General features: G+C 44.6%; 1 protein-coding gene across 1 annotated transcript in view; it reads left to right on the top strand.

Annotated features, from left to right (window-relative positions):
- The window catches only part of TIAM2 (TIAM Rac1 associated GEF 2), a 236,727-nt gene that overhangs the window by 183,541 nt on the left and 27,958 nt on the right, over positions 1 to 25,228 (top strand). Inside the window, exon 16 of the mRNA XM_082404547.1 lies at positions 12,583 to 12,686. Coding sequence (XP_082260673.1) covers positions 12,583 to 12,686 — 104 coding nt within the window. The remainder of the gene's footprint in view (positions 1 to 12,582; positions 12,687 to 25,228) is intronic.

Below are 25,228 nucleotides of genomic sequence, written 5' to 3'. Positions count from 1 at the left end.
TTCAAAGATGTGATTAAATTAAGGACCTTGAAATGGGGAGACTATCTTGGATTATCTGGATGGGCCTAATCACAGGGTCTTTATAAGAGAGAGGCTGGAGAGTCAGAGAAGATGTGATGACATAAGCAGAGATTGAAGTGATGCAGGCCTGTGAGCCAAGGAATGCAGGCAGCTTCTGGAAGCTGGAAAAGGCCTGGAAACATTCTCCCCTTGAGCCTCCACATGAAATACAGCCCTGCAGACCAAGTTTAGTCTTCTGACTTCCAGAACCAGTAAGATAATATATTTGTGTTTATGCGTCAAGCACTGTGTTTGATGGCAGAGATACAAAATAAAGAGCCACAGTCCCCACTTTCGGGGTGGGCAGACTTTGAGGGGTAGATGTGTGAATAGACAATAATCAGTCCACCATGATAATGGCTCTGATTCTGCAGTTGCTAAACTTGCTGGTCTCCAGATCCTTTGCTGTAAAAAGTTATCAGGGACCCCAGAGAGCTTAGTTATCTGGGACTCCAAAGAGCTTAGCTGTATTACTATCTATCCGTATTTAGTATATTAGAAATTTAAACTGAGAAATTTAAAAAAATCTATTAAAGTTTATTTTAACGTAACAACAATGAATACACTTCATGTTAACACAATAAGCATATTTCTAAAAATGAACTAGTTCTCCAAACCAAAATCATGTATATATCAGTGAGAAGAGTGGTATTGTTTTACTTTTGTGCAAATTTCTTTAATGTATGTCTTAATAGAAGACAGCTGGATTTTTACATCAGCTTCTGCATTTAGTCTGTTGCACTGTGTTGTTTTGGTGGAAGTGATTTGAAGAAAACTCAACCTCACATAGATTTGTAGTTGGAAAAGGGAGGAGTATTTTAATAATCCTTTCAGATAGTTGTGGATATTCTTATTTAATATTACACCAAAGCTCAACAAGAGGTAGTTCCTTCAATGTTAGTTGCAATGTGGAATCTGAAACCTTATTGGTGGACTTTCCTTACTTTGTCACATTAACGTCCATTGGCCTATCCTGCACTTTGAATGGATCTTTTACTCATGTATTATTATATAACATGCAATGGTTATTTCCAAAATATTAGGTCACTTGGTTATGCAGACCTTTCAAATATGGACATTTTATTATATAACATTAAAAATCACATTCATTAATATCACCTCCAATCTCATTGGAAAGTATTGGGAAGCTGTCAAGCTCATGGTGGTGAACACAAGTTTTCCAAAATTCTAATTTTTGCTGGAAAGTTTGAATTATATCTACAAATACTGTCATTTTTTTCCCCTTGGAAATGACAGGCTCGTTTTGCTCATTAAAAAAAAATATTTTCTATCGTTTTCTTGAGTAAAAATTGTGTTTTGTGGAAAAAAAGCAGTCGCTTCAGCTTGCAACACCGTATAAGTGTTTTTTCTTGAAATAACCATTGCAGAAGAGCTGTTTGGATGCTTCCTAAGTGTGTTCCCAAGGTCTGACGTTGACTCTGGGGAACACGCGGGACCATCCCATGTATCTGAGCAGAGAAGTGACATGATCTGAGCAGTGTTTTAAAAGAATCAGTGACTGTTGAGAATGAATGGACTGTAGGAGGCCAGGGTGGGACAGAGGCTTTTGCAGCGACCAGGCGAGAGGTGATGGTGGCTTTGTTCTCAGTGGTCGCGGTGGAGGTGGAGCCAACAGAACTTGCTCAGAGATGGCTGTGTGGTGTGAGGGAAGGAAAGGAGGCCAAGGAGGACTCCCGGGTTTTGCCTGAGCAACGGAAAGGATGAAATTGTCAGCAATTAAGATGGGGAAGCTGTCTGTGAAGCGGTTTTGGCAGATGACCAAGAGTTCATTTTGGAACACCTTGTATTAAGCCTCTGTATTTATAGTGAATATCCCACCTGTTTCCAAATGGTTTTAATGGCTTATACTGAAAGCCATCCATAAAATCCCACAACTCATCAAAGGTAACCACATAAAGGGAAAAAGAGGAGATTTGAATGACAACTTGCCGACTTTAAAGATTTTCACTCATCGTGTAAGGCAAACACATGTTTGTTTATAGGAGAAAACAATCAAGTTTGAAATTCAAGTGCTGCAAATTAATTCCTTTCATTTCAAACAATTCAGTTATGATTTATGCAGCTTATAAATTTATTTCTAATCCTACAGGACTCAGCTCTGATTCTCTTTTTATAAATTGTCCAATCCCATGCAAATCCCTTTAGCTCTGGGAAAATTTATTTGCTAAGAGACATATGCAGTTGTCAGCAAAATTATTTTGTGTCTTCTGTGAGGAGCCCTGACCAGCTGCCCCAGGACGGGGGCAGATGCTGTGCCACGTGGAACAGTTTCTAGAATGTCCCTTCCTCCCCAAAGTTTCCCAACGGGCTTCTGAGGGAATCCGGAATTTCCAGTGAAGCACTTCGAAGCTTCTAAACAGAAGGGCATGCTATTGTCAGCTTTTCTGCCTTTACCTTTCCAACACTAATTATTTACTCCTAAATTGCTATTTGTGAATCTAATTCTGACTTTCATGTTTCAGTTGATGAAGGACCACATCACCTTTCTGCGAGGTTTAGGCATCTTTGTTTAGTAGTATCCGCAAGATTTTTTGAATGTTTATTGAATTTTGTCATTATTATTTTATAAAAATGAGGGGAAAAGGGACCTGAAAAATGTTGATAAGAAGCCTTGGTTTCATAGCTTAATACCTGTGACCCCAAAATGCCAGTTGTCAGGTGTGTTTGGGCTGGTGAGCCTGTAGCTCCCTGAGGGATGTTATTTGATCTTCAGCAGGTCATGTGCCTTCCCTGGGGAAGGAGGAGGAGGAGATTAAGACATGTATCAGGTGTGTTTAAAAGCCGAGGTATAAATAGGAATATTCTAATTTGTTTAGACCCCTGGGAATAGAAGTCTTCACAGAACCTATAAACTCAGTTTTCCTACTTTTAGGATTGTATTCTGTAAGAAGTAGGGGGGCTGCCTGCATGTCACCTTGGAGGGATCGTGGGCTCTTCCTCTTCTGAGCTCTGAAAGCATTTTGTCTGTATACCTGATGTGGAAGTTAAGATTTATTGCCTTGTAGTGTCACTCTGTGTGCTTGTCATAATTTACGTACTGTTTTCAAGAGACTGAAAGTCCCTTGAAAAACAGGGACTTTTAAGAACACAAAGATGTTTCGGACACAGCAGCGAGCACACTTCTTGGTGAATAGCAGGTCTTTCACTCAACTGTCTATTAAGTGAAAGGCAGGTTGATAGGCGTGTCTAGCAAGGAAAGGCAGCGTCCCAAGTGTGGGTCCTGGGGGATAAAAAGCAACCTTGGAGTGTACCTTGAAGCTTCCCAGATTTCTTTTTATAAATCTGGTTGCAAGGGAATTGTGCTGAGACTTCCTCAGAACTGAAGGCTCTGCTCACTTGCCCACCTGCCTGAGGGACTCTGGGATGGCCCATGACATACACCCCGGCTCCAAAGGGCGTGACTGCAGATCAAGTCCTACGTCTGCACTGCTCTGCGACTTTAATGCGTTGATTGGTGCCCACGGGTTTGTTTTGACAGATAAACCAAAACCACAGCTAAAAAAAGAATAGTAACATCTGTATCCCCGGTAAAAGTCAATGCTGATAGATGTGTTTTAAGTTTAATTTGGGGGTACTAATGTTTATAAAAGACAGTGGGTCTGGGACCTGGATTCTAGCTCCAGGCCTCATGATTGACCTTGGGCAGGTTATTGTAACTCCTCCTTTTCTAAATCCTCTTAGAATGAAGGATCGGATAAAAGAGTTTAGCATTTTTTCTTTTTCTAAAATTCAGTTATTCAATATGATTAAAGCACCAAGTTAAACAACTACAGGAATGTGCATTTATTTTACACAAGTTTATGAAGTGAAAAAAGCAAAGTAATGGATCAAGCATTCCATTTGGTTTTGCAGCAAATCTCATTACCTCTTTAAATAGAATCAGGTCTTGACTGCTGGAGAGAAGGTGTTTGTTAAGCCTTCGTCATAATAACAGGCTGTCTCAAATATAAAGATCACCAAGAACCTTAAAAGCATTAATTATCCGTTACATCACCCTATGGAGCAGAGATGTGTTATTATTATTTTACCTTCACAGCTGGGTAAATCAAGGCACAGAGACACATTAAGTTGCTAGTAACTTGGACAAGGTCATGGTCAATCGTAGATAGGGAGAGAACTGTATTTTCTTGTATTTCCCTCCATGTAGGGGAACTGGATTTTAACCACTTTTTTTTCCTTTTAAATATTCCTCTATTAACATACATAGAGTAAAACCCAATAATAATGTGTCCTGCAGTACAGCAAATTTACATGTAACTGCATTGATAACGGCCCTTGTCTTCTTATCTGAGTTCTTATCTGGGGACTGGGGGTGGCGATTAGGAACTAACTGCCTTGTGATCATTTGGGGCTTGCTCAGTGCAGGGAGAGGTCGATTGTTTAGTAATAGTTTTGCTATCTTTATTCTTGCGCCTTTATTTATTTAGATAATTCACACTGATTTTCATTAACCTTGCAGTAATGCAGCTGTGTATTTCGTGTGATTTGGTTCTTTGGAACCCACTTATGGTGGAGTTCTATTGTAACTCTAATTTCTCTCCTGTAAAATCTGCACTGACATCTTCACCTTCTTTTTAAAAAGTTAAGTGTAATTCACATACCATTAAAGTCACCTCTAAAAGTGTACAAATCAGTGGTTTTTAGTATATTCGCAAAGTGGTACAACCATGACCACTGTCTAATTCCAGAACATTTTCATCACTGCAAAATAAAAAAAAAAAAGAAAAGAAGCCCTCATGCCCTCAGCCATCACTCCTCCTCCACTCTCCTCAGCCCCCGACAGCCATGCGTCTGCTTTCTGTTTCTGTGGATTCACCTATTCTATTTCATAGAAATGGAATCGTACAATATGTAGCCTGTGTTTCTGCCTTCTTTTGTTTAGCGTGATGTTTTCTAGCTTTATCCATGTTGCTGCGTGACTCAGTACTTCATTCATTCATCCTTTTCATGGCTGAATACTGTTCTTTTTTTTACCCTCTTTTAATCCCACAGAACAGTAGCACTTCCTGAAAGGAGGTGGTCCTCAGGTTTCCTTTTTCTTACAGCACATCCCCCAATAGAAACTTGCGAGTAATGAGTTTTTAGGGTTCTTCTCAGCGTCTTTATTTTTTTTTTAATGTTTTTATTTTATTATTATTATTTTTTCCTTTTTTGCTGCACCGCGCAGCATGTGGGATCTTAGTTCCGCAACCAGGGATCGAAGCCAGCCGTGCCCCCTGCAATGGAAGCGCAGAGTCTTAACCACTGGACCACCAGGGAAGTCCCTCAGGGTCTTTAAGTAGAATTCCAACTAGGTAGTTTGTAAGGGTTTTGAACTTAAATTCTTCTTTATCAAAGTTCTTTAAGTGTCAGAAATACAGTGGTGTCTGTTACATGCCCCTGACTGTGACATCTGGGTGGTCCTCCCAGCTCTGCAGGGACCAGTTTCTGGTGGAAACGAAACTCTGGCTGAAGATCCTGTTGCCTTTGACTTTGTACCTTCCATCAGGGACCCGGATAAGGTACCATGGGAGGCCCCCTGCACTGCCATAGCCTCCTGGAGCCCGAGAGCATGGGTGCACCTGCATTCCCCCCCCTCTTCCAGGAAGGCCTTTCCCTCCGCCATGTTATAATGAGCGTGGAGGTGGCCTGCAGCACATTCCCACCATGAAAACACCCGCCATGGTCCTGTTCCTCTAAATGTTCTTTCAGATGCTGAGAATATTTATCACAAGGTAATTGAATCAAATCATGGCAGCCTGCTATTAAGAAACATTTACTACCAGTATTTACTTCTCTCTTTTATCGCCAGAGACCTTGCATTGTCAAGAACATTACCAACTGGAATGTGACCTCAGGTCAAGTGCACTTGGAAGATTTATGAAATTACATTTTTTTCTGGCATGACATTTATGTTATGATAGAATTTATTTCTTTGCAAGCTTAACAATGACATTCATACTGCTGCCTTGAATTTCCTTGACAAAAGAATAATAACAATAAAGAATTGTAGAGTCCCAGATATCTTCTGAAAAGTAGATCAATTTCTATCTACATCAGAAGAACATAAAGTAATGGTGATCTGTTTGTTCATGGTACAGGTTAGACTTGACTAGCCTTTGAATGTGGTCAACAAATATGGTTATTTTTTTCTCTCATTGAGTAGTCCTTCTGTTATTTCATTTAAATGGTTTGATTTTCATTCTCTTTCACTGACCGATGATGATTGATATTTGCTTGGATGACAGAGCACAGCAAATGTCACTAATGAAAGATGTCACACACCATTGCATTTTTAAGTAAAAGCATGAGTAAAATTTAGGGAAATCTGAGTTAATTAAGAATAACCAATGCTATACAAAGTTTGCAAATTGATATTTAAAAATTGAGAGATTTTTAAGCTTTTCTGTGCAAATGAACTCAATGCCCAATGTGCTCTTGACACCAAGATAAACTATGTCAAAAGCATTAATACAGAATTGTATATAGTGTGTGAAGCTTGGAGAACTGAAAAAAAATTGTAATTTTGTATTTACAAAATGCTATATCCTTCTACTGGCAGCCTTGATTTACCAAAATCTTTACCTTTTCTTAAAATTACACTCACACTTTTTTAAGTAACACAAGGTACATCAGATGAAGGAATTGGATACTTTCTAAGATTCTTTTCAGATGTAAAATTCATTGATTCTTTACAAGCTGTTCATTTATGGAATTACATAGTAGAGATTCTGAGAAATTGAATAGAGAAATTGAATAAATCAAGTAGATTAAGAACATAATTCACACAAACTGTGTATGTGATGAGATCGGGCACATTCTGGGTGGTATGGCTGTAGATCAAACTGTGAATATAAGTACAGCTGGCCCTCTGTATGTGCAGGTTCTGCATCCTCGGAGTTGATCAACAGTGGATGGAAAATACTATTCTGTGCTGTAAAGGACTTGAGCATCCTCAGATTTGGGTTCCCTGTGGGTCCTAGAACCAGTCCCCCTCGGATACTGAGGGATGGCTGCAGATATAAAACTGTTAAGTGTCAAGGATGTACAACTTCGATGCCACAGGGCATTATGTGGTTGAAAACTTAAATCATTTATTATTTACTTGTAACTTCTTTGATATTATTTTTTAGATTATTTTTTTTCAGTCATCTTCATAGAAGATTATCGTTCTGTAGTTTTTACCTCAGAGGGAGTCTAAGGGCTGATGATTAATCAAATAAAACATTTTTGATCCCAAGATGAGAGCCCCAGTAAAATATGCTACATTATTTATTGAAATGCTGTCTTTTAAATTGCTCTGGTGAGTGTATCTCCTTTTTTCAGGAAGTGAGGGCGCTAATATTCCCTTTGCACCTGCTCTGGGCTGTGTGCTTTTTGGTGCATTCGGTGTCCTCTGATGTCACTGACCCTCCCAGAGGTGAAGTTGAAGTCCTGGCCGTGGAGAGGGGCAGAGACAGTTCTCAGCAGCCGAGGTACTGCCCACCAGTGACATTTTGGAAGTTTATGGGTCTGTTTTTGGTTTTCATAATGAATTGGGGGAAGGTGGCATTTAGTGTTTGGGGCCGTGGTGCTGGCGGTCCTGCATGTTTAAGTCAGTCCCTCACACTGCAGAGCTGTTCTCCCGGACATTCAAGTAGGTGAAAACCATGGTGGAATTACTTGAGCCAAGAACCAGCTCCATTTTACAAGTGAACACAAATTATTTTTTCCCCTCAGCTGTAGGGTACTTTGAATTTTATAGGAGTGCATCAACCCAATAAATCAACGGGAGTTTGACCTTTGTTTTGTTCAGAACTTTGTCAGATGTCTTTGCCTGTTTGGAAAATCGTGTCACCCCGTAGGTGCGATGGCAGCGCCCCGTAGGCATTTAAATCTCCACCAAGACACCCCGGCCTGGGTCTGTGATGAAGCTGAGACAGTCCCCGTGATTCTCTGTGGGGCAGGCTTTGGACAACTTCGTCACGGTTTCTAGAGTGGTTGTGCCCACGCATTTACATACTGAAATACCTATTTTATAAAAAATTGTTACTTTCCATTTATTTTTCTCCTCGTGTTACTATTAAGGCATATATTATTTTTTTGTGAAATTATGTGTGGAGGTAGATTACGTTAAGAAGGAATTTTATTTCAGGCTAGTAAAAGTATATATTATCAAAAGGGGGGCTTTGGAGCGTATAGTACTGAGAATCAGTGTACAATATGCTTTGAAGCACAAAAAGTGTAGTTTCAAAATAATTCCTGTTCTCATTGCCTATCCTTTCAGTCTCCTTCAAATGACTCCTCAACCCACAAATTGAAGCAGAGCTTTTCCTGATGCTGTGACTACCATCATTTATTTCTCAAAAAAGTCTTACTGTATTAAATAGGGGGAAACAAATGCTCTCCTCTCATGTTAGTTTCTTGTTTTTGGCCTCGGGATTGATGTCATCTCGAGATTTTAACTCAATTCCTCTTACAGTTTTGTTCCTGAGAACACAGAGGCACGCTCAGACTTTCTCTCTTTTCTGGGAACCAGCTGTCTGTCTGCCGCCCGGGAAGAGCACCTCGCCCGCCTCCTACAGCTAGAAGCTGCCTGCTGTCTCTGGGCGCTGCTGGCGGCCACCTGGGCGGGTGTCGGGGACTGGGAAGAACTTGTTGCCTCTGCCCGTGCTGCCTGGTTGAGTAAGGAGGAAGCACCCAGCAGGACAGGGTGATGGGATGGCATCAGCCAGACGAGCCCAACATCCTAGCTGCCTGCTGAGCAGAGAGGTTCCTGAAGAGTAAGCAGCAGGTGGGAGATCGGCAGGGACGCCACCAAACCCTCTTCCCGACCCCCAGTGACACCTATTTCCTGGAAGTCCCCTTTGCACACATCATCAGACTTAGCACCCAGATAGCCTGCTGCTTCTTAACAGGCCTGGGGGAAATAAATGGCAAAGCCCACTCTCCTGCATATTAACTGTGCTAAACTGGATTTGGAAGTGACGTAAATGCAAACTTTGAATTCACGTGTGAGCTGTATGGGTGAAGCGACCTTAACTTTAGCATTTATCCTAACGTTTCCATTTTTAAGTTGATACCCAGGATGTTACTTGAACACATGTTTTGACCTTTAATTATAAAGGGTTTGGGGTTGCCAGTTACTTGGCCGACTGTGATACCTGTGGGGTCTGTACTGATGTTCAGAACAGGAAGACACTGAGTGACCAGGGCGTGTCGCACCTGAAGCCCGGTGTTTCCCTTGTTGTCTGTGGGGAACGATAGGGTGTGCAGGGGAGTGGGGGTCAGTCACCTTCCGGGATAGCCTGCCCAGTGTGTCGTCACTCTCCAAAAATGTTTGTTTTAAAGGAGAAAGATGTCTGAGGCTGGTCTCGTGTACGGCATCTGACACAGCACCTGGTACTCTGTGGGTGTGCAGTACTCAGCCCCCATCCGACCAGGGGATAAATAAATGGACCGAGTGGTCCACATGGAGGAACAGAGCCTGTGACTTGGAAGGTCGCAGCTCTGCTCACTCACCTGCTGAGTAGAAGCTCATGTCAGCTGAGTTAGATGCTAGATGTTTCACATTGCTAGACCTCACCCCAAATTGTTAATTTCCACAAGGAATAAGATGAGAAAGACAGAGTGTATTCACCGGTTATAAATAGATGTCTTGACTTGGATTTGTAATTTTGTTATTTTTCATTATTTACGATCACATTGGCTAAAGACTCTTCCGGAGCGCGTCTGAACATCTGTCCTGCAGCAGCTGAGCCCAGGGTGGGCGGTGTCACGGCCCTGGTAACACATGCCCCGTGTTCCCTGGTAGGGATCCAGTGCCCCAACATGTGTCTAGTGAACAGGGCCGCACGGAGGCTCTCCCAAGGTGGGAAGCCAGTTTTTGGCTGGGAGGGGAAGGATATATTTATTCACTCTAGCAGCTGGCGCTCAGGATGTGGGCAGAGTGTAAGTGGGGCTACGCATAGGCATTTGGCACCCAGGACAGGATGTCAGCGCGGTGCCTGTTTAAAAGAACTTTGTAAAGATTCGAATTTCACCGGCCTACACTTTTTTTTCAGCCAGTCTGCTATTCCTCCAGAACCTACTTTGTTCTCATTTCTCCTCTAGAAAGAACGTGAAGGGCACACTGCTTTTTACAGACAGGGATGCAGGTCCAGTTGAAACCTGAGGCTCCTGGACCCAGGCCCGCAGCCGTGGACACTGTCAAGCTAGGCTTCCTCGTGCTTTGCCACCTCCAGGACAGCGCGGGCGCCCTGCTGGTGGGGTTGGAAGGGGAACCAGTCACCCCCGAGGCTCTGTCGATGCCCAGCTGCCAGTCAACCTCTTGAAATTTGGGTGGCGGAACAGCTCGAGACGTCCTATCTTGCAGAGCTGCGTTCTCAGGGGTCCCCGGGGCCAGCCTCGGTGGGAGCTGGGTCCCGTGATCCTTCCTGCCCAAGCCCTGCCTCAGAGAGGACCCAGGCCACACCAGGGGCCTCCCTGCAGTTAAGGGGCTGCAAAGGTGCCTGCAGAGCCTCACCGATTCATAGTAAAGCCTCTGGTCCTGGGGTGAGCAGGATTTTGAGAGGAAGGGCATGGCATGTTCTGCTAGCAGGAAAACACTTTGCCTTTGTAAGAGGTAAAAGGTGGTTCTGGGAATTTTCAGCGTTTAAGGAAGTTCCAAAGTTGTGTGAATATATTGAAGAGATGACTCAGAATTCGCTTCCGCTTTTGACATCAACCATGTTATTTTCTCCAGCATATCCATCTGGCGCCTCCGGGCTCCAAGGCTCCTTGTGGCCACGCCGTCTCTGAGCTCTTCAGGGGACTTGAGGTCGCTTTCATCTTTGTATCCCCAGAACGTAGTACCTACCTGACACAGAGCAGGCGCTGTAGAAATCATCATCACGAATAAATGCATTGATTGTGTGTTGTATTTCCTGTACTTAATACAACTCTTTGGAAATATTGGAGCTTTTTATTTATAAGGTAAAGGCAGCAATAATGCAAATCTGACTCTGTTGCCTAGGTAATGTATTTTTACATTGTGCGGCGTCTGTGGCATTGCTCTTTCTTGATTTCCTTGTGCTTCTCTGGCTGTTGCTTCTCTCTAAAGAGAGAGGTACCTCCTGTCCGGCACACTGTGCCTTAGCGGTTCCAGGGTTCTCTCCCTGGGCCTCCTCTTGTCCCATTCTGCACATTCTCCCTGGAGGCACCATCCATCCCCGTGGCTTCACTGCCAAGTGTATGATGATGGCTCCAAAGCCACGTCCCTGTGCAGACCTTTCTTGTGCTACTGGACTCCTGGGTATGTTGCACTGAATGACCCACCTGCATCTCCAAATCAGCTTTGCCCAAGCTGAGCTTGTGACGCCCACTCCCAGCCCGTACTCTTCCCATCTACCCAGTCACCTAAGACATAAAAGCCTTGCTACCTCCCTTGTCTGTATCTCCTTATGTGAAATAGACGGCGTGGTCCTTTTCTGGGCAGGGTTAAGGTGTTAGAAGAAGTAAAAGGAAGAAGAAATTGGAGCTCCAGAATTCTGTAGACCGTTACGACATTTTCTTTAGGTCTCCTCTTGTGTAGTGATTGGTGACATCAGCCTGGATCATGGACCAGCGTTTCTGTCCATGAGTTCCATCAACCTCCTCCCATAGCTTCTAAAGGTCTCCTGGAGACCACTGTCCTCGCCTCCATCATGCTGGATGGTTTGCCAATGTCTATCCATGACTTTTCTGCCTAGATCGACTCAGACAGGTATGAGATCGATGACTTCTTTTTGTAGCTGACTGAGATCAGAAACCATCTGGTTTCACCTAGTTGAGAGGATATAGGCTACCAAATAAAAAAATTAGAATGAAAATCTGTGTAATATTTTGATAGAGGCTGGTCTTTCCATCTTTCTTGAATTTGTTAATTTGAGAACCCCTGGAAAGAACTGTTGAGGATGGCATATGTGTATAAGTGTAGGTTGGAAAGCCACATGCTCTACTCACCTTCTATATTGTTTCTTAACCCTTACTCTGGAAGTTAACAAAGGTTTACTGTTCCTCTTGGGACTTTCAATTTAGGATGCAATTGTGGTCGATGCCAGAAAAAGAAGAATTATGCTCGCAAATGAGCAATTTGTGGATAGTAATAAGAATCTATGGTGTTACATCATTGGTTTTCCCAGGTATCCCTGGTGATTTTGCCCTCACTTAGCCAAAAATAAAGGAAGGGAAGTACCAACACTGTATAATAGTGTACTTAGTGAAGTTTGCACGGCAGTGACAAGAGTGGCCAGGCATTTAAGTCATTGTTTTGATTGGTCATTGACCTCCTTTGACCAAAACAGGCAGATGCTGCTTCTTCAATTAGCCAGAGCCCAGATCTGTTTCAGAAGACCAGCTATGCATATGGTAACATCAGTATCACTAAGGACAATGATGTCCTGCCTTCTAGGTTGTTAGTTAATTTTATTTTTCCTCTCTTTCTCTATCTGAGCCTCTAAGTCAGTCACTACTATTCTTTGCAGATGGCCAAACTCACCTATGTTTTTCTCACTTTTCATGCAGATTTCAGCAACGTCCCTGACATCACAACTGGCCTGAAAAGGAGTCAGACTGATGGCACGCTGGATCAGGTTTCCCACAGGGAGAAGAAGGAGCAGACGTTCAGGGTAAGATGCTGTCCCAAATCTCAAACAAGGACCTGGCAGGCGAGTGTTAATTCCCACCTGCACCTGAGGCGGGGAGAAAAAGATGGAGTTATCCTATCCCTAGGTACAACAGTCAATACAAACATTTTTTTTTTTTCTTTAAAGAAAATAGTTTCCTTCTTTATTTGAAGTGAAGTACTAGTAGGAATCCTTGACCCTGGCCCAACCTCCTGCATGACTTCTGGCATGCCACCAAAGAGTAGTGCAAACGTGGCCATTCGTATACTAGGATGGTTTGACTAGGAAAAATCTAAGCTCAGGTGTTCTGAGGGTCACATAAAAATTACTATTGTATTCATTTACTACATTTATTTTTGGCTGAAGATAAATTATTTTTGGAATGTTGTCATTTTGTTATAAAATATATAAAACATAAAATTTGCCATTTTCACCATTTTTAAGTGTACACTTCGTGGCATTAACATTCACAATATTGTGCAAACCATTACCACTATCCATTTCCAGAACTTTTTCATCCTGCCAAATAGAAACTCAGTACCCATTAGACAATAACCACCCATTCATCCCACCCCCTAGTCGCCTGGAAACCTCTTATACTTTCTGTCTCATTTGCCTATTCTGGTTACCTCATGTGAGTGTGATCGTATAATATTTGTCCTTTTGTTTCTGCATAATGTTTTCAAGGTTCATCCATGTGGTAGCATGTATCAAAACTTTACTCCTTTTATGGCTGAATGATATTCCATTGTGTGTGTGTGTGTATATATATATATATATATATATATATATATATATATATATATATATATACACACACACACACACACACACACACACACACACTACATTTTGTTTATCCATTCATCTATTGATGGACACGTGGGTTGTTTCCACCGTTTGGCTGTTGTGAGTAACGCTGCAGTGACATTGGCATACAAATATCTGTTTAAGACCTTGTTTTCACTTCTTTTGTGTATGCCACTCAGAGTGGAATTGCTGGGTCATGTGGTAATTCTATGTTTAGCTTTTTTGAGGAACAGCCCAACTCACTTGCACAGACAGCCCTGTGCCGTTTTACATTCCCACCAGCAGCGTACGAGGGTTCCAGTTCCTCCACATCCTCACCAACCGTTGTCACATTCCATTCCTTTCCTACATTTTTAACTGTTCTTAGTTAGCTCTCCTTTCAGAAATTGTCTGTCTGACATGATCTTCGTAAGTACACAGTTCAGTTTTAACTGACTTTGAGATTATAACTCTGTTTTATATTTCTTCCTTTTGTCTTAAATACGAAACAAGAATGGAGGAAATATAAACTATGACGGGTATTTAAAAAATTTACAGCAGGACCACACCCCAGTTGGGTTTCAACCAATACTCCTAGGAGCTGGTCCTTGGGTGACTGGCCACTGGCCCAGCCCCAGGTGACTGGTGGTGATCAGTGTGGGATGCATGGATCGGGTGAGCTAGAGCCTGCCACCTTCAGAGCAAGTTCAAGCGGCCACTGGCACCTGGCCTCACCTCTCTTCTCTGTTTACCTTTCTTACCCCCTGAATTCCTCCCTCCGATTCCCTATCCACCTCCTCCAAAATCTCCCTTTTCTTTCTTCTCAATTCCTCATACAAACCAAATACTCAGCTACTTTCACTGGCCTGGTTATGCCCCCAGGAAGCAATTTCTTTTACTAAACTGCAGTCATCAGCATTTTTAGTCTTTCTGTTCTGTCTCTGGTGGGTTATTTACTTGTGGGAACCCAATATTGTAGTTCAAATTCATCATTTTTTTGGAAGCAGTGGATCCTAGAGCATCGAATAGATGTGTTTGGATTGCTGTGTCTTGACTTTTTTTAAAAAGGCGAATGCTAAGTTAACACTCAAGAAGCTAGGCTCTCTATTTAAGGCCAGCGTGGCTGTGAGGCGCTGGCGCAGGTGGCAGCGTTGGGGAGATCGTTAACGCCATTAGGGATAATGGTTTCCTCTCTGTTACGATGTTTGAGTTCCCCATTAAAATTCTTAAGGAGGAAATTAAATTCTTTTCCAGGTTTTATTTTATGTGAAGATTCAATCAAATAACTCTGCAGAAAGTTACCATGTTGAGGCTATTTCCATTTCTATTTCTTAATGCCTATCATAACTAAACAAAGGTTTATAAGAGGAACATTGGAGCATCAGTTAGAAATTTAGAAGAGGAGTGAAAGCTGCAGTTCAGCTTGAAATTGGAGCTCTCTGAGCTCTAATTTTCATTGCTAAGATGATTAAAGGAGAAAGCAAAGGATACCAAGGAACACAGCAGAAAAAAATATTAAAGAATATTAGCATGTTAAGCATTTGCTGCCAGATTCCTCTCAAGTCTAGAGCAGTTACCAGCTCACCTTTTTCAAATTTGAAGATATCTGTCTGTAATAATGGATTTCAGTATATTTTTAAAAAATCCTAGCAGATGCCTAGCAGCTACTCGGTTTACATATTCTTTGTTCCTTGGGGAAAAAAGAATCTGTGATCATCAAAAGTGATCATTGTGATGGATAGTAGTGAAAAGGAAGTTTTGAATTGAAGAATTAAAAAATAAAATTTCTCTTCTGTTATTATGTTTAGCCTCCTAGAAACAGCAGGTTATATCTAAAAGCAATGCTTTTCTATTTTCCAAACTGTGATTTGGGAGTTTTAGGATGCCTGTCCAGCGGGTGCTGGTCCTGGGTCTTTCGGGATGGCCCTGGCGCTGTCCCATGGTGCCCACAGGAGGTGGTCACGCCCCAGAGGGGAGACCTGCCTCTGGTTCCTGGGCTTCTCATGCTGGCCCGTCAGCCTTCTCAGGGGTCATTAACTTCTTTTCAGATAAGACCCTGGTTGAACCTGGGCTGTTTGGGATATTTTTACTAACAATATTCTACACTTGAGAAACAGGAATAATTTCCCTTGAAAATCAAATGCAGCCTGGCTTGATGAAGCACAGCTGTAAGTAGGGCTTTTGACAGCCCCGCAATTTCTGCAAATGGTTCATAATTGATTGCCTTCTTTCTCCTCAAGGGTGCCTATTACTGTCACAGCTCTTTGTGTACCCCTGTCAACCTCTCCGTTGTGGGGAATTTTTTTTCAGTATTGTTAGCAATCAGCTCGCACTACTGTAATAGTTTGGGGTTTGAAAGGAATAAACAGTTCCTTTGGAGGTGAGGGGGTTGAAGGAGTTTCTGGTTTGTTCTGGGAACTTGAGGTGTGTAAAGCAGTCACCACAGAAGTGCCGCTTGCTTTGTTTGCCACCCTCTGAGCTGGCTCTGAAGATGTGGCACTTCGTGGTTCTGCCGTCTCCCTGTGTGCCCTAACCTGGCACCTTCCCAGAGCAGGCGGGTTCAGGGCATGGGGTGGAAATCCAGAGCAAGGGGGTGAGCCTTCCCCAATCCCCAGGCTGCCTTCGAGGAAGAGCTTGGTGGCGCTAGGAAGCCCTTGTGAATGTGACTTGAAAGAACAGTTTGGGATTTTTTTCACTGCCTGGGGTGAGAGTGAGAGAGAATGTGTGTCTTACTCATTTCCCAGCAGCCGACTTAGATGGAATCATTTCTCCCAGAGGGTGCAGGTTTCTTTGAACTTTTCCTTTCTATGTACAGCATGTAAGTAAACAAGGGCTTTGATTCTCAGGGATGTGCATTCTGATCCAAATGTAGGCATGCTTGCATGGTTTTCTTTTCTCTGTCTTGAAAGTTGATTTTACTCTAAAATGTCTAAAGACTGTTATGCAGACAAGATAAGCCTTTCTTTCCGGAAGGGATCCTGGCAGTAATCTTCAAGCACTCTTTACAGCTCAGGATTAAGAGAATTTCTTTTGGATACTAGTTGTTCGGTGGCACTGTCAACTTTTCCTTTCTCATTCCAAGGATGCATAGATCTCTAAATGGATCTCTGAAGTGGTTTGTCCTTTTGAAATAGAAAGATATCAGAAAGTCCTAAGGAAATTTCAAAGATTTACTCTGTAAAATATGTTTGAAAAGAGAGAAGGATAATTTGAAGACAGTAAATAATTTTATGCTTTGTCAAATTTTCTTGGAGTGTTGTACATACTTGTATTGGGCTTAATGCTGTAAAAGAAAATCCACAAGAGTGAAACCCGTTTTCTATAAGGTAAGCAGTGTTTTACTTTAGTGATTCCTGATTAAATATTCTTTTTTCAGCTTTTTAGAAAAACTTTATGTAATCACCTAGGGTAGCTTTGGCAGTGATTATTTTTGCAGTTTGTAGGCGTTGTGTTGATAGAACAGAGAGCACTGAGGATCTGGAGACATATAGCCTTGACAACTGTGTGTTGTGCTCTTAGCAATTTAATCATGTTTAGAATATATTTTGTCCTGTTTATTTGTTCAAGGCAGAAAAAAAGGGACATGCACTGATGATTAGGTTTCGGTACCAGCATGAACATAACTTGCGTTTAATATTTAATGCCTGCTCACCCACTTAGCTTAACCTTTTGAGTTTTTTGCATGAATTGCTTTTAAGAGCTTGCATCTCTAAGAAGCTACAGGAAAAGAAAAAGATTCGTGGATCGTGTGATTTAGTTTTCAGCATTTTTAACTACATATCTTTCTTACCTTTCTTTGAGTGTCCTGCGTTTTTTCAGGATCTCTTGGTTGTAAGATGCTTTTGTTAAAAAGTCCAGCGAAAATAGAATTTATTTGTAAATAGTAGTCTTCCTCCATGGCTGCTGTTGAATAGATTAATATAATCATGATCCTTTTTCAAAAACTAAACATGCCTATTTCTAAATGCATGCTATCTGACATAATTCCTATAGGAATGAACAGGGTGGTTGCATCCTCAAGGCAAACCCATTGTCCCTGAAAAACGATTTGGGGCTGATGTTCCCCAGTAGTGAGACAGTAATCTTTCACAGTGATTCAATTCCGGGTAGCCTTTTCTTGTAGGTAGTGGTATAATAGAAAGAACTCTTGATCTCAGTAGTTGGAAACCTGAATCTGTATCCTGGGCCACCAGGCTTTACCACTGCGTGCCCTGGGGCAAGGTACCTGGTCTTTCTAAGCCTCTGTGTCCTCATCTGTAAGTAAAAATAACAGTAGCTCCAAGCCTGTGTAGTGGAGAGGATCGTGGATGACTAGAAGCCCAGACAGGAGAGATTATTAGGTGAGCAGCAAACCCCCTTCCCGACGTGGCTCATACATTTGCATGTTTTGAATGCTTTCCCACTCTGCTCACCTAATGCATGACTTAGCCACAAGGCTGCCTACCCGGTCTTCTTGAAGTTAGTGTCTGTGGTCAAATCCTGCTGCGCTGTCCCCTGAGATAAAAAAGAATTGGAAACCGAGGGCCTTGGCCATGGAGTCCTCTTAGCTCTTTGTCATCTGCATGGAGACAAAGCCTGCCCATCTTTTAGCTTACTTTTCTTAGGTAGACTGTTGTGAATTGATGACCTGTTCTAAAGGGCCGTTCAAATGAATGAATAAAAGCAGTGTATGTTAGGTTTGCCTTTATCCTTAGCAGGAGTGAGCTGTGAATGACAGATGCTTAGGAGGTCTTGCAGACTCTTCGCCTTTTGGAAGAGAGGCATCACTTCAGGGCAGAGAGAGTCACCAAGGGCACAGAAGGACACAGGCTGGGAGGGATCACAGTAGAGCTGAGTTCCCCATTAGCTCTCCAATGCACTGTTCTACATTTCTAGCACCCTACTTCCTTTTGGCAGGGACTTGGGGGCAAGTTGGTGAACTTGTTTGAAATGACTGGGATTCATTTTCATTGGCGTCTGAAAGGCCATTTGATCTCTTTGTAGTTTGCTGGATTTGTTTTTTAATTTCCCATTTTCCTAGCTTCAGGGTATTAGCCCCCTGCTCTTGTTGGTCCGTCCTCGATCGTTCGGGCTGATGTGCCGGGGAGGTGCCACGTCTTTGCTGGAGTGGCAGGAAGGGACATCCCTGTCTTCTTTGTGGCCAAGGATCATTTATACACTCTGTCCCACAGGGTTCGATGCCACTCACAGTGTCAAATGAGGGAAGGAAAGAAAGAAAGAAAACCAAATCTCAGTGCCGGGCATGGGAGGGCCCGTTGCGAGCTGAGGCGTGGGGTGGCATCACACCCTGCAGCGGGAAAACGCCGCGTGGGTGGCTTCCTGGCCGCAGTCTGGAACAGGAGGGCGTGCCCAGTGGAAGAGGGGACACGGTGGCAGGGGGAAGAAATCTCAGTGGTGCTGGCCTCTCTCTCCATTTCCTCTCACAGCCCCTACCCCCATCGACGTGGCTGTGGTCCTAAAGGGGTCTGTGTTAGGGGTCTGTCAAGGGACACACCGGCCAGTGGAAGGGGGCTGTCACTGCTGGCTGAGCTGTGGGCCACCTGGGGCCGGAGACCCAGAAGCTGCCCCCAGCTGGGTGATGCCTGATGAGGGCCCAAAGGCCTGAGCCTCTGCCTTGGGGGCTCCTAGAGCTCCGACGCGGGGCTGGCTCGCCCAGGGGACCGGGGCCCTGCGCTCACGTGGGATGTGCCCGTGCGCAGGCAGCAGGGCGCGGGGAGGCCTGGGGCCGCCGCGCCCCTGCTCTGCGGGGCTGGAAGGACTCGGGAGCTCCCTCAGCCGCCTTCCCTTTGTGCCCCGGTGGCGGGGCTTTCCTGTGACCTCGCTGGCTCCGTGTCCCTCTGGCCTCTTCCTTCACTCTGTCCTCCGTCGTCCCCAGCCCTCTGCTTCCCCAGCCTCCGTCCCCTGCTTTCTCGCTCTCCTCCAGGCTCTCCCTTTCCATCCTGTTTTTCTGGGCAAAAGAAGAAGTTGTCATGGCGAGGCATCTGCGGAGTCACACGGTGGGGAAGGAGGAGGCGGAGGCCCCGAGCGGCAGCGGCGGGAGTCGTCCGCGGGCGGCCGTGCCATCGGGGCCCGGCAGGTAGACGCGCTCTGGCTGTACTTGCTGACGGGGTGAGCACAGCCCCTCCGCACGCTGCGGGCGCTGACTCACCGGAGAGCCACCTGGAGGCTCCCCAGAGCCAAGGCCCCCCAGGGTGGATCCCGACGCGACGACAGAGAGGCTGCGGGGCCAGGCCGGGTCTTAACCCGATGACCGCTCGCCACACTTCTGGTGCGGGCCCCTCCCTCCTCTTCCTCCCCTTCGGAACAGCGGGGGGCTGCGGTTTCGCTCCTGTCCTCCCTGGGATGCAACCGCAGAGGGGTGTGTTGGTCCTTTCCAAGGCAGACAGAGTAGCCCGCCGGCCCCCGCACCTCGGGGCTGGGCAGGGGCCTCACCCTGCTCCTTGAGGTCTCTCCTTCGGTCCTGGCGCCCGGACTAGCCAAGCAGGGGGCTGGGCGGCAAGCTCCCTGTGCTCTGTGCTGGCCGAGGAGTGGACCGCGTGCTTTTGGATACGGTCGTGGGGGAGAGGTCGTAGCCTCCATCAATCCCCCATCCTCATCCTCTTCGGCGTTCGGCCTTCTATTTCTCCATCTTTCTTTCTGGGCCTCCTGGATTGGACATAGAGAGCTATAGAGACTTGAGTATAGCTTTTTGCTTTTTGGAGGAGAAGAAAGCAGGGAGTCTGAGTTTCTCAGGCCAAACCCTAACCTCAGCAAACGCCGTTTGCAGGCTCTTGTGTATGCCCAGGGGAAGCCTCCTGGACGTAAGGTGGTCTCAGAGGAAGGACACATGGGATTTTGCCCCAGGTCTCACAAGGAAGTCCCTTTGTCCTTGGATAAGTCATCACACATCTGTGTCTGTGCAGCTGGGGGCTGGGTCTGTCCGTCTTGGCAGCCCATCCTGGCTCTGAGCATCTGTGGAAGCTCAGAAAATTGCTCAAATGCATACGTAAAAAGTCACCCACGATTCCAGGGAGCTCATTGATCTTATGATGTTTATCCGTGGATTCCCCCTTAGGAATCGATGAACTCTGGGTTCAGAATTCTGACTTGGAGTGAACATCTGAATCATCTAGCTTCTGTCTTGACTTAATATTATGGACATGACAGAATCAATTATCAAGTACCTACAATAAGTAAAGCACTGCGTTTGTGTAGTCGAGTGACATTTGAACTTTGTTTTCATCTTCAAGTCTACTTGGTTGGGTGGGGTTGTCTATCAGTGCTTGATTCTTTTAACGTGCTAGGAGATCGAGGCCCATCAGATACGTAACAACCCCTCCCTAGATGGCAAAACACTGCTAGGTTGAGACAAGGAGGCCATATTGATGGTGGTGGGCAGACATCCCTAGATTGTTGACACCAACTATAACACTGTGTGCTGCTGTCAGAGCATTTCAAAAAGTTTTATTTTCTGTAATTAGTGAAAAAAAAGTGATTTGGGGGGGACACGAATTTAAATTTTGATTCCAAAGCAATATTGTGGAAAACTCATTTTTGTAAAGTGAGCCGCTGTCTGAGGACCAGGAGGGGCGGTCTGCGTGCTCTGTCTGGGGGGTGATCAGGCAGCCCCTGTGTTTCTCCTCTGAGAGCATCACCCCGGCCGCTTCCACATCAGCAGGTGAGCTGGGTCTTAGCTGCTGCTCGCTCCTTCCCTTTCTTTGGAAGGATTTACAGCCATGGTTACAGTCTAATTCTGGCTGGCCGCTGCTTGGGCACCAGGAGTCTGTATCCGTCTTATCTGTAATATCTGCCAAGAATGGGGATAGCATCACACTGCTTGTTCATTCCTTCACTAAAATCTCCCTCACAAAGGTGCTCTCAGCTGTGAGCCGTTGTTGAGAGCTCCGAGATAGTCCTTTAAATGTTCTGTGTACGTACAGATGGTAGTCGAATGAACCTTCTGATTGTGCTGGGTCAGTGAAGGTGTATTTGAGCCTGAGCGCTTTTTTGTGCCTTTCATTACTCATAGCAGATTCTCACCTTTTGATAATGTCCCAGCCCCATGGGGTAGCCGCTTTCACTTTTAAAAAGAAAAGAAAATTCTGAGAAAGTGTTCCGAGTCATTTGGCAATTTCCCCCGTGCTCTCCGCTTTGAGTAGATTTCCATGCCACCCTCCTTGGGGCTGGGCGGCTGGCGGAGGGGAGGGGAGGTGGGGAAGGGGAGGGGAGGTGGGGAAGGGGAGGGGAGGTGGGGAAGGGGAGGGGAGGTGGGGAAGGGGAGGGGAGGTGGGGAGACGGGGGACTCTGCCTGGGAGCCCTTTGCACAAGCAGGCGTTAGTGTTTTCACCCAGATCCCGGCTTCCAACTGCTGAGAGTAAAGAAGGGATTATTAGTTTTGTTAATCAATCTCCTGCTGTTCTTGATAATAGCATGAAGAACAGGGCAACAAAAACTGTATTTGACCTATAAGATGTTAACATTAGGGGAAACTGACGGAAAGATAATACGGGAACTCTCTGTCCTTTACAGCTCTTCTGTAAGTCTCATATTGTTTCAAAATAAAAAATGTTTTTAAACGGCCAAGAAAAATGTATTTGTCACTAACATGGGAGACCGGAGAAAATGGGAGGTGTGTTTGTACAGGTGCCCCCCAATTCTCTTCTCCTCTTCAGTCTTTCGCTCGTCGCCACCTCCTTCTCCCTTATTTTGTTGGTTCAGCCTCCAGTGCCCCCCTCGTCCCCGTGGCTCACCTTCCCTCACGCTCTCAGATCCTTGGCTGCCACCTAAGTTCTCTTGTGTTTTCAGAAAACAGATGTCAGGTGAGGAAGCTCTTCCATGTGCAACTGCTTGGGAAGTCCCGGCCTGGCACTGGCACAGGCTGGGGGTTTCGTTCTAACTGCTTAGAAGCCACAGGCGTCACATAGCTTGAGGAGTCCTGCCATCTTCCACCTCTCAAGCTGCTTTGAGCTGGCTTTGGAATTTTCTAGAATCCATTCCCTTCTCGGTTCATACAGTCACAAGGTAAAGGACAGTCAGATGAGAAGCCTGGCCCGGCCCCATGGCCTGGGGGTTCCAGGCATCAGGATGGGGCCGGACATGCACTGCTCTCCCCTCAGTAGCCTCGCGAGATCTCGAATGTCGTGCTTTTATAGATGAGTTTCCAACATGGAAAGGCTGATTATCCAACCAGTAACCTCAGGTGAGATTTAAAAACAATTTTCTATGTCTGAGGCTTTAAAAAAAAAAAAAGGTGTTTTTGTTTGTTTTTTTATTGAGGGATAGTTGACTTACAATGCTGTGTTAGTTTCAGGTGTACAGCGAAGTGATTCCGTTATGCAAAAAAGTTTTAAATTTACATTGTGTCAGGGCCACATTGTCTCTGATGTAATTCAGTTTTACTTGAGGGTATGTCTGTCTGTGCGCCCCTTCCCTAGGTCATCACCTGTTCTCCTCACCCCGGGGAAGCGTGGCTGTGGTTACTTTGTATTTATTGGTTTGTTGTTTTCTAGAAGCTTGATCAGAATTGCCAAACCATTTATTGAACACGGTTTTTGTCCTAGTTTAAATGTTTTTACTTCCTTTCTGTTATTTAGTTAATGTTAAATTTTAGAGATGGGTTGGTGGTAAAGTCTCAGATAAATGTGTATGATGTGGGCATTGTTCCGTATGAGGTGATTGTTTTGAGACCCCCATCAGTAAGAAGCAGTCCAGAGTAATGTAACAGACTGGACTGTCACATTGCTGAAATCCAGCAAAAAAATTTAACTAAAACCACAAGTCAGGGGCCACGCAGGTTGTACCTGTGCGCACTCAAGGCAGATAGATAGTGCTTGGCAATACCCACACCCAAGTAAGGCTGTCGGGATTTTAACAAATAATTTGATTTTTTTTATATTGTTATGATTTTTTTCTCCCCAAAGCTGCAATTTGTTTGGAAACCAAATTCCAAACGTTATTTTCAGCTGAATATTAGAACTGAAAAATCCAGGCCTTTTTATGCACGAAGTGGGTGTGGTGTGTTTCAGACAAATCATAGCGCCTGGACCCTTTGTCCCTAACGCCGTGACAGTCTTCATAAGTGACTGTGGGACGTCCTGGTCCACGAAACCTCGTGCAGCAGCACTCATTGGAAGTCAGTGTAACTGGTAAGCTGTCACAGAGGTACCAGCCTCGAGAGGGCACGGGGCGGAGGGTGGGCTGCCGTCTTCCTGAAGCTGCAGCGGGGGCCCCGTGCGCCGGTCCGTCTAGGTGGCCACCTCGGTTTGCTGGGCGTCCGTGACAGCTCTGCTTCTCAGAGGCAGCAAGAGATTGTAAATGGTAAAGTCGGAATGCCCAGGGAAGTTCTTTAAGAATTTGTAATTTGCACCAAATTCAGGCGGGGGAAATGGCTCCCTGCATTCCCCCAAATCAGAGCGTGTGCCCGTCTACCTGTCCCAGTGGGGGCAGCCACGGCTTGGCTTCTTCTGGAGAGTGGTTACGGGGTAGAGGCAAGCGTGCCGCCTGTTTTGTGCCTCCTTCCCCAGGGGTTGAGCATTGCTGTCCCCTTCGGTTGGCTCTGATCATCCCCACGGCCAAGGCTATTCCAAACTGCACATTTGCCGTTCGCATTAGGAGGGTGAGATACATAAGAAAAATAAGAGGGTTCACTAGAAGGATTTCATCCCCAGCTGTACTAGTTTGAAGAGTAGAGATTTATCGCTTAACTTGCTGGACCAGGCAGGAGGTGGCCCTGGGTGCCGGAGCCTCGCTCACTCTCACTGGTTAGTGGACTTCAGGAAAATCACCTCACCTTCTGAGGCCCTTATATCCTTACTCACTAAAAAAGAATGGGATTATATTGCCATGACAGTTCCATGGAAGAGAAAGGACTTTGCAAGCTGCCCTTAGCATGTGATTCTCAGCCCTTAGCGTGCACTGTGAATTTTATATACAGCATCTCATTAAAACCCCATTTTCTCCACAGCAGCCCTGTTGAGTAGATATCACGAGCCCCTTTTAGTGGGAGAGAACTGAGACGGGAGGAGCTAACTGCTGGTCCGGTCAGTGGTGGGGCGGCGTTCACAGCCCAGCTCTGCTGGATGCTAAAGTCCATTCTTTCCACTCCATCCATCTGACCAGTAAGGAGAACGTGGTGCTGATTATAGAGGAAAGGGAGAAATCAGACGAACAACGGTGCATTTAAATACCAGAGACATGTATTTGACTTAAAGGCAGAGCAACTCTATTTGTTCAATTGCGGGTATGATGTTAGAAATCCAGACACAACTTTTTGATTCTTTAGCTTAATTTACAAACTTGGTTAAGCAATGTGCATGTGTTGTTTTGTTTTTGTTTGTTTTGTTTTGGCCTTTAAAGAATCTATTTCATAGAGCTATAATGAAATTTGCGGAGTTGTTATTATCAACAAATTTGAAATCTGTTGAAGAAAAGTTCTCAAGTCCCAGCCTACCAAGTACTAATATCTGATATTTGCATCTGACTAGTGATTAGTTTGATAATTTGGAGTGTAGTTTTGTACTAGGTGCAGGCCATATGTGAATATTTTCACCTCCAACTTGTTTTTCAATAGATAAAATTCATGTTTTAAAATCTGTCACTATATAATAACCTTAACATTAAAATAATACAGTATAACTAGTAGATACTGGTCTTTTATAGCTACTTTATTTATTTTTGGCTGTGTTGGGTCTTCGGTTCGTGCGAGGGCTTTCTCTAGTTGCGGCAAGCGGGGGCCACTCTTTATCACGGTGCGGGGACCGCTCTTCATCGCGGTGCGC

Source organism: Balaenoptera borealis, assembly GCF_965194805.1.
Source record: "Balaenoptera borealis genome assembly, chromosome: 9".
Classification (NCBI taxonomy): Eukaryota; Metazoa; Chordata; class Mammalia; order Artiodactyla; family Balaenopteridae; genus Balaenoptera; species Balaenoptera borealis.
This window is presented reverse-complemented; position numbering and strand designations above follow the sequence as displayed.